The 20,759-nt window shown below is 39.3% G+C and overlaps 1 protein-coding gene across 1 annotated transcript in view; it reads left to right on the forward strand.

Annotated features, from left to right (window-relative positions):
- The first annotated feature begins 4,038 nt into the window (after window positions 1-4,038).
- The window catches only part of wnt4 (wingless-type MMTV integration site family, member 4), a 34,734-nt gene continuing 18,013 nt past the window's right edge, over window positions 4,039-20,759 (forward strand). The window contains exon 1 of the mRNA XM_008410226.3: window positions 4,039-4,545. Within this exon, the coding sequence (XP_008408448.1) occupies window positions 4,469-4,545 (77 nt within the window). The 5' untranslated portion in view covers window positions 4,039-4,468. The remainder of the gene's footprint in view (window positions 4,546-20,759) is intronic.

Below are 20,759 nucleotides of genomic sequence, written 5' to 3' on the forward strand. Positions count from 1 at the left end.
CCATTTCTCCTGCTAGCACTAGACACACATGTTTGTTTTGGTTGTGTTTACCCAGAATGCCCTGTGCTGTAGTAAAGTTCCATTTTTTTGGAGCGGTTTCTCTCTGCTTGGCGTTCACATTTCTCTTCAAACATTTCCGCTGAACTGAGACCTAGGTTTAATGGAGGACCAGAGTTTGCTTTTTTGGTCCATATCAGAGTTTGATTATGCATTCACACCTCCCCAAACGAACCAGACTTTCTTGGCAAACAAGCTAAAGTTCAACTGAAGCAAACTAAATAGAGCTGGTGTGAATGCACAGGTGGTGTTTGTTTGATTTTAACGTTTCTTTGACAATCTGAAACATTCAAGTTCGACGCAAAAGCAGATTGAATTTTTTAAGGGGGAAAGCACTTTTTGAGTGTGTGTGTGTGTGTGTGTGTGGTAGATCAATGGGCCTTATGTACTATTGTGTCCCAGCAGGTTAAATATTTTGCTATCTGAACTCTGGGAACTGAAATGAGATTAGTGAACACACACACACAAACATCATGGCCACCAGCAGCAACACTTGCACACACACACACACGCACACACACACACGCACCCAAGACTAAGCTTGACTTGTGAGTAGAAAACCTTGGGATGAAACCTCCAGTCTGAGTTCTCACTGAGGTCTTTCCAGATCCTTGTGTTGTGACGGAAACACTTTCACACATTTAGTTTTCTGTTTCTTTCCTTTTTTAATAAAAGGCTTCAATTTGAGAAACTGCTGGAAGTCATTATTCACTGCATATGGTATTTTATATTTTTAACACTCAAATATGATAAATATGAAATGGACAGATCTGCTGTAAAAAACTTCACAATTCAATTCAAATCCATGCACATACGACTCAATTTAGTTTTAAATGCTTCAACAGTGATTTAGTAAAAAGTAGTATACAAATCATTGATTAGATTTCCTATTAATTTTGTGCATTAGATGTTTTTGTTTTTTTTTGTATTGTTTTGCCCATAAGAACAGCCATGGCGATATACAATACTTTAACAGTGGCTACTTTAACATTTTTGAGCAGTAAAATATCTGAAAATAAAACAGTCGTACAATATCACTTGTGCTGAATACTGAGTACTGTATTAATATTGACGTAAACTGTATGTAAACATAAATAATTCTCTTTGTGATAATTCACATTATTATTAACACATTTTTGAAACAATATTGCCATTCTGACCCTCACTCCTCACCAGTTGGTGGCAGTAATGTCCACCAAACAGGTGGACCGGATGTGAAGTTGTCTTCTTCCTTCACATCTGAGTGTTTTATGTGCGACACCAAGCAAGCAGTTGCCAGAACATCAAGTTGGTTATTTGAGCCATGAGAAACCCTTTTTTTTTTACTGAAACCCATTAAAGGACACAACTTTTATTTCTAAGGTTAACATGATCTCCTTTTCAGCACCATTTTACTTCCTTGGGATATTTGAAACCCTGTCATGTAATAATTTAACCTATGAAAAAGAATCTGGCTCTGAGTTTTATTTTGAGAGATCAACAGTAACCTTTTTGTCGCTGGTGTAGTTTCATTAAAATGTTGAAGCTACATTTTCAATAAAAATATATCAATTATTGAATTTGCCTTTGGAATCAATTAAGTTTTTTATTATTTGAAAACAAGCTATGAAGGCTCTTATTTAGAAAAATGTCTAAGTTTTAGTTTGAAAGCCCAAATTACTAACCTGTTGACATCTGTTTTAGGAATTTGAAACCTACTAAATGTAATAATATACAGTATCTACAGCATGAATTGGCTTCATTTGTTGCCCTTGGTCCCTAAAAATGCTCTAGTTCTCTATGTTTACAGTGATCTATCGTCTAATAACACTTACTTCAATTGTGTTATGTCTGATTATTCAATCACAACATCCTTTTTAAACTCTAGTATTGCTTTACATTTTATTCCACCTAAATATACAATCTGCTCCTGCGATGCCTGGATTTTCCTCTTGACAAATGTAAAAGGCTTATCTTATCTCACACTGACTGTCAAAACACACACACACTCGCACACACACGCACACACACACACACACGCACACACACAGATTGAGCCACATGAAACAAGCAACAAGTTGGGTCTTGTCATCTCCATAAGTGTGGTTTATTTTTGTTAGTTTTCCCGTCAAAATGACATCTTGTGAATCTTTATTTCTGTGCGTACACTGTTTATTGAAGGTTTCACTGTGAATTTAAGAAACTTGGAGACAAAATCTTCTCGTTTCCTCGTTCATCTGCACTGCCCTTCATACGAATAAATAGCTGATTCAAACTGACGTATTACCAAGGATGACAGAGATTTTTTATGCATTTGCATTTTTTTATACACGCTTCTAGAATAATTCAGCCTGACATGTTTAATGTAATCAAAAAGCTTGGGATCAACCTCATAACACTTTTTCAATAAAGGTGTAACTGTAAATGCTTACATTTGACTATAAAGCTATATTAAAAGTGAAAGACAATCCTGGTTAAAACTATTTACAAATTTTGGTAGATGGCAAGAAAAAGTAAAAGATAAAAACATATATCAAGTTTTCTGTTTTTTATTTCCTTTTTTCCCTCTTTAACGTTTTTGTTTTATTTATTTGTTTTACAAACTTACAGTAACTATTTAGCAAGGCATAGTTTCACCAACATAACAATAATTATAACAAACGCACACACATGTACATGTACACACACACCACATAGTATGCAACGACAACAGAAAGGATCCCAGTTCAGAACCCTGAAGACCACCAATATTAACAAAATAAGGTTAATAAATCATCATTATGGACAACTGGAATCCATCAAATGTCATTTAAACCAAGAGACTTCCATGCCCATGGTTTTGAATGAATAATTGTCCTCATACTGCTCAGTCTTCATCTCGTTCTCTTTAGTCTGCATCACGTCAGTCATGAAGAGTTAGTAGTTTCACACACACCCCTGTTTATTACCCACATGTTGTATAAAGTTCTGCTGAGTGAGTACTGCAATGGTGTCGTTTGTCTGATTATTTGAATGTTTCTGGTTTTAAGCATAGACATTCTGCAGCCGAGCTTTAAATAGCCACGTTAGCCACAGAATATTTGGTGACGAGGCCAAGCCGAGAGGTGTGTGTGGTGTGAGCCAGGCGCGAGTGCGTGCATGTTGGACAGGAGCGGTGAGTGGCCTGGGAGGGCAATAGTGAATGGCTGCGCTATTGCATCCTCCCAGGAGAACTCTAAAACACACACGTACACATGCACGCACACACACATACATGTTTGGCTATCTCTGTGGGGACTTTCCATTGACTTCCATTCATTTCTACAGCCTAAACTTAACCCTTACCCTAACCATTACATACCTAATCCTAACCAAAACTCAGTCCTATGGTGCTTCTTGTGGGGACCAGGCTTCGGTCCCCACAAGGAGCAGTGGATCCCCACAACATAGTGTGTGTCAGGAAAATGCACGCACACACATGTACATGCACACACCCACCACATAGTATGTCTATCTTCACAAGTGCTTTGGATTTACTTCCATTCATTTTTAATTCAGGGTCAGCCTGACCACAAACACTAAATCAGAATTTCTTCTTATGGGTCCCGGCCTTTGGGACCTATAAGGACCAGTGGTTCTTCACAAGATGAGTATTTGTTGGAAAAAAATGAATTTTACAAGGTGGGAAATGCTAAAACACACACACACACACGCACGCGCACGCACACCCGCACACACACACACACACACACACACACGCACACACACACACACACACACACACACACACACACACACACACACACACACACACACACACACACCCCCACACACACACACACACACACACACACACACACACACATATAAACAACACTTCAGCAGCTCACTCAACCCGCCTACTTCATCCCCCTCACGAAAACGAAGATTTAGAAAAGAAGAAGAAGAAAAAAACTTCCCATCCTGGTGGCATACCTCTCCATCCTGGCACCGCCCCTCAGCTAAAGTCAGCGCTCTCGGTCTCTCCTCAACAGACTTACGGAGAGACGGCGGCGTGTGTGCAGGGGGGCCCGCTCAGGCTGTGCGCATGTGGCAGGGCAGAGCCGACGGGACGGGACGGACTCAGCGTGTCAGACCGGCGCACAAGGAGGAAGAGCTCGTTGACCTCTCCACGCGCTTTCAGTAATGCGCAGCAGAAAAGGAAAACAAACAGACTAAAAAACATCAAGTTAATTATTTTTTCTTTTTTCTAAATATACTTAGTTTCTCTTCATATATATCTGAGCGCTCTGTGCCGTGGTGTGGAAGCTGCCTGTGGCAGAGGACGGGACGGGATCCCCTGGATGCGGGACGATGGATTAACATCCCGCAGTCTGGTTTCCTCTCAGTCCTTCGAGCCCCTCTTACCTGGGGATTATTCGGCCCGTCGGACCTCCAGTCTCTGCCTCTCGAGATGAGTGAGGATCTAATTCTGCGCTGCGTCCTGATGCTCTGCTGCGCGCTCCTCTCCGTCAGCGCCAGCAACTGGCTGTAAGTTTCTGAGCCTCCAGTTGTGTTTTCATTTCTCCTGACCGGAGCACTGCTTCTCACTTTCTCCCTGCATGCTCACGGCGCGCGCGCACTTTCACACACGCACACACCTGTTCTGGCGCTGTTTTCATTCTGATCTCCGCATCGCCTGTCCTCTTTACCTCCGGCTCAGCGGCCTCTCAGGTTAATTGTTAACCATCTCTCTCTCTCTCTCTCTCTCTCTCTCTCTCTCTCTCTCTCTCTCTCTCTCTCTCTCTCTCTCTCTCTCTCTCTTTCACACACACACACGCACGCACTCTGTCAGAGGTTTAATAGCTGACACTCTTACGGAGGGGAGTAGAAAACTTTTGCACAAAAAACTGAGCAAAACAAAGAATCCGACATGTTTATTCTAAAGAGGAGAACTTTTCAGTGACAACTTAAACTGGAGACGGCTATAATATTTATACAATTCGTAGAAAAATAAGTTGCTGAAATATTTTGATTAAAGAGATATTTTTCCTTTTTTTCATCTAAATTTTTTTTGGACCAGTTCGACATTCTCCAGCTTCACTGGACCAAGACAGGACAAAAAATGAGATGAAATGTTTAAAAATACCGATCCGATGCTAAATGAACACAGGGTCATTTGGCACCTTAGGGCCGATGCAATGCTTTCTATTATTTACATTTGACATACCTCCAGGTATCTTTGTGGTTTTTCTTTTGTATTATTTTGTTAAAACATCAGAGAATTTTTACAAAGCTTAAACATGTCCACAAAATATTTTAATAATTAATTAGCTCAAGAAACAGGAACATAGAAAAATGAAAAAAATAAAGTGTGCATTTTTTTCCTAACACAAAATGGAAAACAAACTTATTGGTTGAGAGCAACTCAAAACAAAATCAGTTTTTAGGTCGATTTGAGAAACTAAATAAAAAAACAAAAATAAAATAACATTTCGTGTGAAACTAGCATTAGTTGTACCACCCTCGATATTGATATCGATATCAATATTGATATTTTGGATTGATGCGCCCGCCTTCATCTTCCACTTTATAACCTAACCAATTATTCCTGCTGCCAAAATGATGTAAGATATTGATTATTACAGGTATGGGCCTTGTATTTGTAAGTGAAGGGAATTGTAATTGTCTTTTCCAGCCTGCTGATGAGACAACATGCAGCATCAGGTGGACATTTGGCTCCATTTAGCTGCAGAAACTGGACAAGCTGCCACTTTATGTTCACGATTTTAGAAGAACTCTCAGCTGGGGGGAATTTTGTTATTTTTGTATCCGTAAGGATGAATAACCTTGGTTTAATCTGAAAAAACAAACAATTTAAATAACAATAATAATAAACACCATATTGACTTTTAGTGGTATCTAATTTTTTAATTATTGTAATTTTCATTTTGAAACGCACATTTGAAGGAAACTAGAATTAAGTTGGAAATCGTTTTTGCTTTGAAGCAACATGAAAGTGAAAGTTGTCTTTCAGCTAACCCACAGTGCACAGCAACAGGTGGGGGAGGGGTCACACTGCGTTATATTATGCTCCATTACAAAAAGAGAAAACTCTACTCAAACAAGCGATTTCTTTATTAAAGACAAATATGATTGTGTTGATAAAGTTTTCTTTAAATATATTAAATAGAACTGGATCCATAATGGAGACAGATACTGAGAGTTTCCATATAAAAACACACCTTTGTGTCTTAATCCGAAACAGAGAGAATGAAAAACAAAGAACCTAGAAATTCTTTGTTTTTAAATTGTCCTTTATAGAAATGTAGATCATTTCTAAGTTTTACATTCTGTTTGTGGATGAAGCTGAGGTTCATACTAGACTAGAGGCGTAAAGCGCCGAGTCCCTGCTGGGCCGGCGTGCCGCCTCCTCCGGGGTCCTGGGAGCCGGTCGGTTGGGCCACATGTGTGTGCCTGCTCTCCCAGCAGACCTGTGGGAGGTGTTTAGCTCACTTTCTGCATTCCTCTTCAGGCTCCGCTCCATTCTCTGCTGCCATTCATTTCCATTACCTGCAGAAAATCTGTTCGTTTCAGAGGTCGACCTCTTGTTTGTCAGTTCCCCCTCCCCCCACACCATTTGCTTTGCAGGTGATACAAACTATTCCTGCCGCAGAGATCCATTATTAGCTGACAAATCACCGCAGTCACAAACGTCTGCTGTAGACGTCGCACGTTTCCTCGTGACGGCGACCTTGTGAGATTTATAACGGCCCTCTCGTGTTTGCGTCGGGATCGTGCCGCAGACAGGCTAACTGACGCTGTTGACAGATTCATCAGTGGAAGTCAAATTAAAGCCATGCCAAACAGCTCAAGCTGCCTTGAACTCTGTCACTGGGTGCAGGATAATTGTGCTGTTTGGGAGCTGAAGGTGTGGTGACAGCAGCACACAGCAGGACGTGTACGGGCAGGCCACGGAGCTGCTGCTCTGCTCTCTGGGATTTACACTGCTCAGACGAATCTGTGTGGTCTGCAGCAGAGTCGTCAAGGCTTCAGCAAGGGTCAATGGATGGCCAGCAGTCAGAGGGACTGTTAACAAGCAGCTATAAAACATATGACAACTACATGTAAGCAATGGCTTAATGCATGTGGCCCCCGAGAGCCCCCAACAGATCACTAAAACTCAATGAGAGGAGATTAGATCGGACATCAAGATGATTCAGCTTCCCGTGTGAGGTTTCGTTTTTCATTATTGCTGTTTAACTGGCTGCATGTTACAGCTGCAAGGACACACTGTTATGGCTCTTCTCTAACCTTGCATCGACCACACGAAGTGCTGGGAATGTTCAGTTTACCTTGGATGATACAATAGATAGTTCACCTTGACATAGGAAAGGGCTTTCCTATATCACTACTTTTACCTCAAATTCAGGTTTCTTCCACATAATGTGTTAATTGTTGCTAATTACATTGTAAAAATACAAAATCTTACTATTTACCAGTTTCTAATGCAAATATCTTAATTTCTTCATACATTTGAAATAAGGCAAAACTAACTTGCAAGTAACTCTTTGATAAGTTGTAACAGCTTGGTTTAGGTCAATAATTTTTGAATATTAATCAAAACTATGAGTTCCACTGGCAGATTTTTTCACTGATAGCACAGTTAAAAATGTATTGTTATCAGTGAAAAAGTCTCTCAATGTAACTAATGCTTTTCCATGAATATTAAGAAATTATTGACTTAAAACATGCTCCTATATCTTGTGGAAAAGTTACTTGTAAGCTAGTTTGCCTTATTTCAAGTGTACTAAAATATTTGGACCAAAAATACTCTCTAAGATTTTGTATTTTTGCAGTGCAATCCAATTAAAACAAATATAAAAGGTATGCCCAATATAATGGCACTAATATCAATATTGACTGACATTACTCATGTTTTAACATATGAGTATCCCTCTGATAAATAAAAATGGGTTGATATTAACAACGTGATATTTATTTCCATCTTGTTGATGTTTGTTTCTATATTTGTTTGGTTACATGACAGTGATAGTGTTGCAGCACATGATTGTGGGATTGTGTGTTTAACTGAATCAGAGAAGCGGTGGTGGGGTCAGCTGTGGTCATTTTTTTCAGTGATATACACACATTTCCAGTAAGTAGAGGTTGTCGAACTTAGCAGTAATTGTGATCTCAGATATCAATGGATTTTAATGTTAAGAAAACTTTCAAGATCAAAATTATGCTGGAAGAAGGCATTTTATTCCCAATATTTTAGATATTGCATCAAACTGATGTCTGTCTTTTTCTGATTTCTAGAAAACTCTTCAATCATGCATGTCTGCAGTACATTGATAATTTCCCAGTGGCTGTTTATAGCGTGTTCTGTGATTGTGACGTATCTCAGTGTACCACTAAATGTCCAGCTAATGGTTGTTATGGCGATGCTTTCTGCCTGCTTGCCGTGTGAACAGCTTGCTGTGCTTACATATTGTTTGTGTCTTGTTTGTGAGTCTGTCTCAATTTGCTGTTCCTACTCCAAAGCAAAAATGCTGCCAAACAAATTATTTCAGAATAGTTGGGGCCTCTTCTGTTACCACTTGCTAAGGTGACGACTTCAACCTGCGTCAGAGTTGATTCTGCATTGCTCCTCAAATGAGCCGGACTTTCTAGGTAAACAAACCAGAGATCGATGGGCAGTATAATGTAAACTTGACTTTTTGGAGCTATATGAAGTTCTAATGTTATTCCTTCATCAAAAATATACCTGAGTGCTTCTTGATTCTTTCATGCATGTTGGAGAAATCCTTTAATCTCCATGGCAATCACTCAGCTGTGCAAATCACCTGGTTGGACCTAACGCCCCCTTCAAGGCTCTGCTTCTCCTCAGAGCTGCAGTTTCAAAGCTTCTGAGCGTTTGCCTCACAGAGCAGCCTGGCTAACAACTCCCCACTCAGCTCCTTCAGACTAGCAACCAGCAATTATAGCAAACACCCGGTGGTATTGTGCATCAGCTGAGCTCATTATATTTTCTCAACAAAATGCTGGTAAAAATGTTGCTAAAGGGTTAATAGAGGAGCCATATTGTGATGATTTCCTGACTTTCAGAAAGAGCAGGAGGTTTTAAAGAGACAGAGGCCTAATTTCAAGGCATTAAATTAGGAAGTCAGATTTCTTTTAAGTCATATTTAATAATTTTTTAGAACTGAAGGTAGCAGAGTGACTTAATTGTGCTATCAAAAGGTGCTTTCTGCCTTGAAAACACATAATACCATTGTTTTAAAGTGGCTGGTGTGAATGTGAATGCACTATAAGGGAACTAAGGTTCAAACGGAACACTAAGAGAACTGAGGTAAACCAATGAAAAAAGCAGGAGTGAAGTTATTGTTTTTTTGTATTAAAAAATAAACATTATGACAATATTCCATAAATGTTGCAAAACAGTACAAATATTCTGAATTGTTTTGGTAAATGTTAAACTGTGCAATGATTTTCACATTTTCTTGATGTACATTTTGATTGACTGTTTGATATGTTTGCCTTATTGTTGGCTATCAATGTAAATCCATTTTACTTAAAGTTGACTAAATATTGAAAAAAAACCTGAGATTATCCATCCGTCCGTCCGTCCGTCCATCTGCATAAATGACAGCAGGTTGTCAAATAGGAATTGTTTATTGGGTAGTTTCAGGGTTTGACCATGTGATGAACACAAAAATTCTCTTATGACAACATCTGGATGCTGCAGATGTTGTCATAAGAATCTACCTGTGATGGACCGATGATCTGTTCTGGATGGATCCCGCCTCTCACACAGTGACCACTGAACGTCTCACTAATTTCTCTGCTACATAAACAGGTAAAGGCAACGGATGGATGTTTTCTCAAGGCACTTTCCAAGACAAACAGAACCAATTCACATTCAACTATATAGAATTAAATCAGTCCAATTATTCAGTCAGCATATCAATCATTTTTGTAAAAGCACATTTTCAGAGGCTGATCAGAATGTCTGAATCTCTAACCATAGGGTGGATACGAGCCGTCGCTATGCCTGAAGGATCACCTAGAGACAGGTTAAGAAAATAAGCAGACTGGCTCAAAGTCATTTGTTTGTTTAGTTAAACTGGCACAAATCTCCTTTACAGAAAGGATTATAGTCTTTATTTATTGTCTGAAGACAGCACATTGCTTTCTAAACCTCAAAGAGCAGGCTATTTACTTTTTAAACCCTTGTGGGAAACAATGAGTTCGAGTTAGGACGTCACAGTCTTCTGTCAACCTGATGCAAGAGATAGAGGAACAAAGGCAATTGCGATAAAGATGTGAATACTGTTGTAACTTTATCTTACATGTGATTTGCCCACCCTAGCTGCTAAATATACTTACATCATGTCACTGTATCTCTGCATTGTACGGAAAGTATGACTCCTTTGGTTTTCTGTTTGTTGCTATGCGAGTGTGTGAACATGTGTGCATATCTCTGACATCTTCATTGTGAGGCACTGCAGTGCATATCCACGTTTGCCTTTGGGGATTTTAAACCATAAGTCCTTTCCTCCAATCAAAACATCTCACATTTAGATATTTAGAGCTCCGCTCTGTTATCACTTTGGTGTGTTTCTGAGGGCCCAAATGCAGGCGAAGAGGGAGGCACAGGACAGTAAGTGCAAAAGGAAAGTCCAAAAACTAAATATTTCATCCAAAAGTGGTGATATCAGAAAAGAAACTCATAAAATTGGCAGTAGGGCCAGAATGGATCAAATTTAATGAATGGCACAACAGAAACTGAACTCAGAAACACCAGAAACTACACAAGTGTACAAGCATAATGATGGGGAAAACTCAGAAAGGAGAGCAAAATAAAACAAGAAGTGAAGACAACACTGAACAGAAAGGACCAACCGTAACAGAATGGGACAGAAAACCACATATCAGAAACTCCTCTAAGAGCAAGAACAGAACAAACACAAAATCATGTCGTTAACCTGAAGACCAGAACCTGATCTTAACTCTAAAGTCAACTTTCAATTCCTTTTACTCTTGTTGACTCCAACTTGGGTCCCTACTAATGGTAGTTGACTGTTTCCAGTCACTTTCTAATGTAGAGAAGCACATGCATAAATATATCTACAAATACGTCCAAACTGTGTGACATTAGCGCTAAAACCAGTTCAGTTCTGGTTTTAGTGCGGGTCAGGGACCACGACCACCACTAATGGCTGAAATCCACAAATACTTGAGATTATCTCTAAAAATTTTTAGAACTGCCTGTTTCAACAATTCAAAACCAAATATACCATAATATGGATTAATACACACATTGGACACAGTCTTATGGGTCGACACACACAAGGCGACAACTTGTTTGCCCTCCTTAGCCAAACGCCAAGCGACCGGCAAAATTCCTGCATGTGTAATTTTGAGCTCATAAATGCACACGCCAGCTGGCGATGCGACACAAAAAACAGTTGAAAAGGGTTCAACTTTTGTCACTGTCTCTGTCACTATAGTGTTGGTTGAGTCCAGCCCAAGGTTTCAGAAAACTGTTGCTTTTCGATGTTGTCCTGTGTGTCAAGCTGTGTTTAAGCACATTAAGTACTGTTGCTGTTATGTGTAGTATTATCTCTGCATTTGTCTGTTTTTTGTCAGACATTACCAAAGCAAAACTACAAATCCAAAAATCTGCTGTGAAACGCAAACGAAACGGACACACATTCTTAAGTCGTTTCCCCTCTGTAATGTGAGACATATTTACAGACCACACAATTTATCAATTTGTGAGCAGTTTTTTCTTAAGTGATTTTAAACAGAAAACAACTCGGAGGAGTTGTACAACACTAAGCTCTTGGCAGAGAATCATTCGGTCCACGGTTCTAGACCTGCCTGTCACTGAGGGGCGGATGGATTTTGTTGCCAGTTTGGAGCTGTGAGAGGTTCACTGGAAACGACACTTGACAGTAACTACGTGACACATAATTAATGTGTCATTTAATCCATTTATGAAGACACTGAAAACATTCACTGCTTCGATCTGTTTTAACCTTGCAATGTTTCATTCCTGCACAGTGGCGCAGTTGGTAGAGCTGTTGCCTTGCAGCAAGAAGGTTCTGGGTTCGATTCCCGACCCCAGTCTTTCTGCATGGAGTTTGCATGTTCTCCCTGTGCATGCGTGGGTTTTCTCTGGGCACTCCGGTTTCCTCCCACAATCTAAAAACATGACTGTCAGGTTAATTGGCTTCTCCAAATTGTCCCTAGGTGTGAGTGTGCATGGTTGTGTTGCCATGCGACAGACTGGCGACTGGTCCAGGGTGACCCCGCCTCTCACCTGGAACGTTAGCTGGAGATGGGCACCAGCACCCCTCCTGTCCCCACTAAGGGACAAGGGTGTAAAGAAAATGGATGGATGGATGTTTCATTCCAAACAGAAATCAAATTTCAACATGGAAATTCAAAGTCTCTGATGTTGGTGAATTAGAAACTATTCAAATTGGATTTGTGTATATTAATACATTCTTTACGTGACTGATACAGTAAGTTTTTATTATACATAGGAAACCATCTACAATACACACACCCACATACAGAAACACACATCAAACTGTGTAAACAGTAAGCAGCACCAGTAAGTGCTGCATGTCAGGACCTGTCCGCTGCTCATGAATGATGTAAATTTTCACAAGCAGGCCCATCTCCTTATCTGTCCAAAGTGACTGTGGAAATAAAAACAACCTGAAAGCTGCCAGGTTGTGATAAAATATCTCATTATAAATGCAATACTATATGAGAGCCAAATTTTTTTACCTTTACTTAGGAGATAAACAGGTGAGAGTAACTGGATATGTTTTGCCGTAAAAGCTAACTGTGTTAGTGTCTTTGCTAGTAAAATTATTTTTTTATACACCAATAATCAAGTTAGTTAATAAAACCGTGTCTTGCTATGAATGCTATTAAAATGTAAGATGAATTTGGTTGTATTATTAGGTTATGATGGTAAAATCTGACACTGACAGTTAAAGAAACATTTCATTTCAGAATCATTTTTTTATTGCATGTATGTTATTGTTGCTCAAATAAATAGAACAAAAACCCAAAGAAATGTTTTTTAACCGATGATAAAGTTTGGCCGATATCAATATCTGATATTAATATCGCTGTTATGGCCGATAACCCATATTTACTGATATTTTATATATCTTATATATTTCACTACCCTGCTGACACATTGGGGGGAAAAAAACAACCACACAGCTGATTTCACCTTCTTTGTGTCAGTTTAACATCCCACAATTCTGTGCTGCATGACTATCACTGTCACATGACCAAACAAACTCCACCTGACCATCTTGCTAGCATCCTCTTTCCTGGTTTAGATAGAGGATTAAAGCTGGATTTTCTGGATATCCTGGCTTAATTTAGCCTCCATTCACAAAATTAGTAACATGTTACCATGGTGATTTATCCTGTGCAGCCAGTCTGCTACAGACCAGGCTAACAGCCAGGCTTAGTGAAGCCTCAGCACTCACACTGATCAGAAACCAGTGAGTTTTGTCCCTGATTCTGTTCTCTTATCTGTCTATTTTTGTCTTTTTTATTGGGCTGTTTAAAAAAAAAAACATTAATTCACTTCGGTGTTCAGTCAAGTATTATAGTAATTTTAGTATTATGATGATAGAAAATACAATTATTAGTTTTAAAATGATCCATATGGACTATGGGACGGTTCAACTGCATTTCTGAATACCGCCATAAGTTTGACAGAATGGCCTTTAATAGACCACTGCAGCGTTGAGGGAATTAGAGAAAGAAACAAATGTATTGTAATTAAGTCAATCCATATTAGCTGTAGCATACTTTGCATACTTTGCTGATTAATTTAAACATAACTTAAAATTATGTTTAAAATGTAAATTATCTTTAGTTTTGGCATCTAAGTTAAACAAATGCCCAGTTTAAATCACACAACATTTAAAACAAATACTTATTTACATCATAAGCATCATAAACATGCCTTTTGTCTCAATCATGAGTGCTGATAATAAGACACATTTTATATGCTTATCTTCTATGTAGGTAACTTATCTTCTGTCTTGATTGGTTTGCTGTCATGATACTAACACACACCTGCATAGCTCTGCACAGCAGCAGTAGGTCTCCATCACTGCCACACAGGTGTAAACCCAGCGCTAGCATCGTAGCGCTCATGTTGCGTTTAAAGGCGGCTCGGAAAAACAGGTTACCACATGTTAACAATGGATGAAATAGTTTTAACTGCTGATAAAAGTGACAGAGGACACATATATGGGAAGTGTGAAAGCCTCTACTGTATCAAATTGACAGAGGAATAACAGAGAGTTGGCCATTCTAAGGTAAAAACCCAGCGCATACAGCGTTCCTGTTTTTTTTTTCATCCAGACGGATTCCAGCGCCCCCCTGCAACGGCACGGCACCCCCCAGGGGGTGCGCCCCACAGTTTGGGAACCTCTGACTTAAGGAATGAATGTAACTCACGTCTCTCTGTAGTTCGGAAGCCACATTAGCATCCAGACAGAGGTTTTTTTTCTGTTTCTTCTCCTTTTCTTGTCTTTTTGTCACTTTCAGAAGGATTTCCCTCTATCTGTCGTTACATCAGGGATCAGGTTAAATCTTGTCGCCAGTTTATGTTCTTTCTCATAACATAACTGTATAGACTCAACTGAACCTCAGTGGAACGTGACTTACTTTATTAGACATTTTGTTGAAGAACATAGGGTGGAAGATCACACTTGGTCAGTCAGTCACATAGGACACCAAATCGTATCACTGAATCATAATACTGACTTCCACTGTTGATTTGTTAGGTTAAAGTTGTTTATTTAAGCAAATGACATGCATGAATATGACATGTTTTTAGTTAAGAATGGTTTAGAAATGCAAATGTTTTGCTAGTTACACATTCAATCGATCTGCTGTCGTTTGGTGTAACAGCAGTTTGTTCTCCCCATGGATTCTCTCAGGGTACTCCAACTTCCTCCCACAGTCCTAAAACATGACTGTTAGGTTACATGATTACTCTGACTGGTATGATTCTGTGTGCGTGTGTGTGTGTGCGTGTGTGTGTGTGTGTGTGCGTGTGTGTGTGTGTGTGTGTGCGTGCATTGTTGTTTGTGTTGCTTTGGGACGTGCGCACGTCAGCATCACAATAATTGTGTGTGAATCCATTCTGCTAAAACTCCAACTGCAGGTTTTCCTGGTTGCCTACAACAACTCTCTACATATGATCCAATCATAAACAATAAAGTGAATCACTAGTACAGTATGCTGAAAATATGAATATGGCATCTGTCCCATTGACGTATCACAACATTTGGATGGTGTCATGGGGTGATAGAACTTTCTGGTTTAACTTTGCCAGTGCTAGTAGTTCAGTTGAAGCCACTGCTGGCCTAGTCAAAGTTCACCCCGTAAAGTCGTAACTCTCAAGTACTAGAAACAACAGAATCCCATTCTGATTAATGCGGTCCAGCTCTCTGTGATTGGCCGCTGTGACGTTCACCTTCGTTTACGCTCACTCCCGACCTCGGATAGAGGAAGCGCAGGAATCTTCTGCCAGGTCCTGCATTTAGAACCAATCAGCTGTTCACAGCTATGGTACGCAGATCGGAACGTTATACAGGCAAACACGCACAACCAGCTACTGGTTGGCTCCCAGCCTGCTGGGGCCGTGGCACTGGCACCGGGCGTGGAGATAACTCTGGGACTTTTACAGCGTCTCTCCGCAAATGTGTGTTAAAGTGAGTTTTGGAGTGTATGCGTATGTGTTTGTGTGTGTGTGAGGGTTGCGGTGTTGGCTGTGTGTGTTATTTTTAGGGGCAAATAAGCTCTAGTGGAGCCGGCAGCATATAAATACACCCAGACACTCGTGGGCACATCTACTCATACACACACACGCGCACACACTTTGAGCATGATGATGCAGTAACGTTAAGGGAACTTTTGATTTTGTTTCACCTTTTACCCTTCAGAATTTCCACCTCCTTTTCTTTTCAAGCAAACTTCTTTATCGTTACCATTCTTTTTCTCACATCCTGTCCTCGGTGTTATCTTTCCTTCTGGTGCCGCCTCCCTCCCACATGTAGTCACAAGGCCATTTTGAGTATTATGACTGAAGATCTGACCCACCCAGCCCGCAATACAAAGACCCACACACCTACCTATTGTGAGAACCAAAGCTCTTTAAATCCAAAACTGGGGACTGGATGTCATTGTTACCTCACTTTTTTTGGGGGCGGGTTTTCATTTACCTTTTTTTTTTTAAACATATTCAGTTTTTTTTTGCAGTTGTGTTTTCAACTTAGGAAGCTTATTTTGAATCATTAAAAAAAAATAAAGAGTGAAACTATTTGTAAATCACGAGAGACTTCTTCAGCCGAACAGTGAAGCTCCAGCAGATGAAGGAGTTCTGGCTTTACGTTCTTGTCGGGACGGTTTCATCCAACCGAGGTTTTTTGGACGACATGCAGTCGTCCAGCAGATAACTCCTTTCTTATCTTCTCCGTTCAAGTCCTCCTTGGTGCAAAATATGCCATCCATTCAGCCTCTTTGTCACACTCTCAGATTTGAAGAGGAGCACAGCAGGACCGGCTTTTGAGCTCACAGACTATCAGCAGTCAAAACAATGACAGAGGACGATGGGGAGAAGCTCTGAGAAAGAACAACACAGAGCAACAAGGACACATCTGTGACCCGATTCTGGGTTTAACACAGGACTTTTTTAAAACATGGTAGAGATTTATATTATAAAACAAAAAACAGAAGTATTCTCATCCTGAACATGTTAAAATCCCAAACTTCAATGTATGTTTTTGGGGATATTATGTGAAAGTAATAATTTGATGAAGTGGCATTGAAAGGATGCACAATTTGAGAACAATTATTTTGGTAGAAAATCTAAAACCATCAGGAACGGTGGGTTTGTGGAGCAGGGAGCATGGATCATGTTGAATTTTCAATTGGAAATCAATCGAACCGATTGGTCTCCAATTGAAAATTATGGAAGAGAAACGAGAATAAAGTCATAGTTGAAAAAATCCAATAGAAATGTCTTGTTTGTAATTTTAGACAACCAGAAAAAAGAAAGAAGATAGTCTAATCAGATTTAACAAAACGTACATTTTTCACCTACATGTTAATGCTGTTCACCATCCAAAGGGTTGATTATAATATATATAGAGCTAATTCCAGGGAAAAAATTGGAGAAAACCTGAAAAACAACTGAGGCTTACATTCCAGTTGGACAGGCCTAAACATTCTGGGATGGAAGCATATCCAGATGTTAGAATGGCCCAGTCAAAGTGTACGCTTAAATCCACTTGAAAACTGGCAACAACACAAATCTGGTTTTTACTTTTCAACCGTTTTGACTGAGTTTCAGTCACTTTTCCATAAAAACGGGCAAGAATTTCAATCTCTTGATGTGCAAAGATGGAGACAAACCCTAAAACATGGCTCTACTCAACGGGCTGAATGACACTTTCTGTTTTTTTTTGGTGTTTTAAAAATCATCAACATATGAAAACGTTCACAGAGTGTGAATAGTTTGCGAGGCACAGTACAAGACATTTCTTTCTCATGATAAATTCTCATCCTCTGTTTCACGTTAGCGTTGAACCTGTTCTTCTTCTTTGGCTCTAACAACTGTCAGACTGCAGATTTTATAAATTAGTCACATTTTCCTTTGACTGCAGGTTGTTTATGTTGGGAAAAATTGTTAACTTCAACCTGTTTCCAACTGCTCATGTGGTGCCCATGCTTTGTTCCGTATGGTGAAATATGCTCTGACGTTCTTTTCAAAAACTGCCCTGATATTAAAGTTAGCTGGAAAATTAGCCTTAGCTTTATCATTTAGATCACCATGGATACATTAACCGTAAAAAGAAAAATGGACGTAGTTGTCGTGATGGAATAAAATATTAGGTACAACTGTAAAAAATAACAAAATGGCAAACTAGAAATTTTCAGCAGCAAGTGGAACTTATTTGCAAACATTGTAAATAGGGTCTGTGATGTTTCAACTAAGCACCTTTTAAAGGATTTGTTTCAGCCCAACTCAGAAATAGAAAAATAAAATAAGTAAATGGTCAACAACACAGGAAACAATTTATGACTCAAAAATGTGGAAATTGTTGTTTTTTTTTAAATAAGGGAACAGTCTGAAGTCCTTTTTATATTTCAGATAATGAGATTTAGATTTCAGGAAAATATAATATGAAATATATATTGTTGAGCAACTATAAAACAAAAATTATAGTAAACAAATTTTCGCATCTTCAATTTAATACATTCTGTTACCACCGGCAGGTTAAATCAGCCAGTTCTGACCCACAGGACAAAAAGTTTGTAGATAGAAACTGTAAGAGGAATCAAAATGCTGATTCCATCAAACTGTGTCTATTTTTCTACTGTAAATAATCACTGGGCTGTGGAGCACCAACGAACGCCGAGTTGCTTTACTGCTATAGGGTTAGGTTTAGGATTAGGGTTAGTCAAAAGCTCTTGGACGTTTTTTGCACAGTCTTGCAGATTTTGTCAAAATTGTATGACTCATCAGAGAAAAAGCTTATATTACCTGATTGCTGATCATTTATATGTGGCCTGGTGAGCCTCACTGCAGATCAAAAGAGGACAGTGGATGATTTTCAGACGTTTAATAAGATCAGTGGATAAAATCCCTTGAACTCTGGTATAACTTTTAGCCGGTCGCCGATCTCCCAAACAGCATCAAATTGGGCCCATTTTGTCAGAACCCCTAGAAATCAGAACTGGTTAAAATCAGCATAAACTGGTCTAATCTTTACAATTATTTGACACTAAAAACTGGCAGCATAACTCTGTCCTTTTAAAAAGATATATAAATAAACATAGAAATATAAAATGTATAGCTGGACAAATAAATCAGTCATTTTAAAAAAAAGGTCTCTCTACAAACATTTTACATTTTAATATTTTCGTATGTCCTAAAAATGAAATTTCTTGAAAACAAGAAATACTGTTGTGGTGTGACCTGTCTTCCATATTGTTTTTGATAGAAAAATAATGACATTTATTTTTGAATAGATGAATCTTTTGATTCCCTCCAAAGGATTTGTATTTATAGCACCAATTTTACACTTCAAAGTGATGCTTCCCATTCCGTTGTTTAATTAATTTAAAAAAACACTTGGAAATATGTTTTAATTCTGAATTTTCTCATGTAGTTTTATGTAAAACAGTTTAAAGACAGTGTGATGAACATAACGAGAGCTTGTTTTATCTGAAGCCACCTACAGCATGATGGCCGGGATCAAAATGAGAGAACAGCGCCTTCTACAGGCCACAATCTGCTGTACATGCTGTGTTTTCTCTGCGGAGGAAGACATGGGGGGTTAATTCAGGTCATTTGCGTTTTAAATCTGCCAGAGGAGCTTCATGTGAAGGCTTCATTCAGCTTAATTTATTTCACTAAAATCTGTTCAGAGACTCTAAATCTTGGGTTTTCTGCCTCAGCCCAGAAGAAGCTGTTCTTCCAGTTCGTCCCTGCGTTTGCTATATATACATCTGTTCCTGTGAAGCATCAGTGTGTGCTCAGAGCCAGCGGGGTAAACACGAGGATATTTTCACATAAATACACATTTATAAAGGATGGAGGTGTGCAGCAGCATACAGATTCATGTCCTGTTTTCTGAAGAGGTTTGTCCAGGTCCAACACGGTGAAGCGGCCTTTAACAGAGCCTTCTGTGATGATTTCTATTTGCTCCTGTTTTCAGACTTGTAAAAAAATAATTTTAAAGAAAATTGAAAAAAGGGGAAATGAATAAATAAAAAATCCAGGAAATCATAGAAGTTTTAAGAAATGTAGGAAACATCTGAATCTGAAACTTGTCTATTAATTTGCCAGCACAAATTCACATCAGGGCTGCACAGTGGCGCAGTTGGTAGAGCTGTTGCCTTGCAGCAAGAAGGTTCGATTCCCGGCCCCGGTCTTTCTGCATGGAGTTTGCATGTTCTCCCTGTGCATGGTGGGTTTTCTCCGGGTACTCCTGTTTCCTCCCACAGTCCAAAAACATGACTGTCAGGTTAATTGGTCTGTCTAAATTCTTCCTGTGAGTGTGTGTGTGTGTGTGTGTGTGTGTGTGTGTGTGTGTGTGTGTGTCTCTGTGTTGCCCTGCGACAGACTGGCGACTTGTCCAGGATGTACCCCGCCTCTCACCCGGAACGTTAGCTGGAGATGGGCACCAGCAACCCTCCCGACCCCACTAAGGGACAAGGGTGTTAGAAAATGGATGGATGGATGGATGGAAATTCACATCAAAGAAAACATTAAAGGAGACCCATTATGCTTTCTTTTAAACAAGCTATGAAAGGACTGTGGTCTATACAAAACATGTTCATTACATTTTTTGCACAAAATCGTTCTCCGATAATGAGGTTTCACCTGCTCTGTTCTTTCTATTTTGAGCCGCTTTTAATATGAGCTGTTTCAAGGTAACATCACTTTTATGCAAATAAGCTACTGCTGGCCACGCCCCCAAGTCAAAGTGAACACACACACACTTCATACACATCAAAAACCATTACATGATTGGGATTTATTAGCGCATGGACTGTTTCTAGAAGCAGCAGAGACCCAATTGGAAGAACAAAAACGTCCAAAAAGTGATTTTTATGTTTGCGTAGTAGATCCCTTTAAAGGTTTTTTTTTTTTACTTTAAAAAAAAAAAATTATTAATCTTATGCGGTTCATG

Source organism: Poecilia reticulata, chromosome 5 (genome assembly GCF_904066995.2).
Source record: "Poecilia reticulata chromosome 5, P_reticulata-male-v2, whole genome shotgun sequence".
NCBI classification, from domain to species: domain Eukaryota; kingdom Metazoa; phylum Chordata; class Actinopteri; order Cyprinodontiformes; family Poeciliidae; genus Poecilia; species Poecilia reticulata.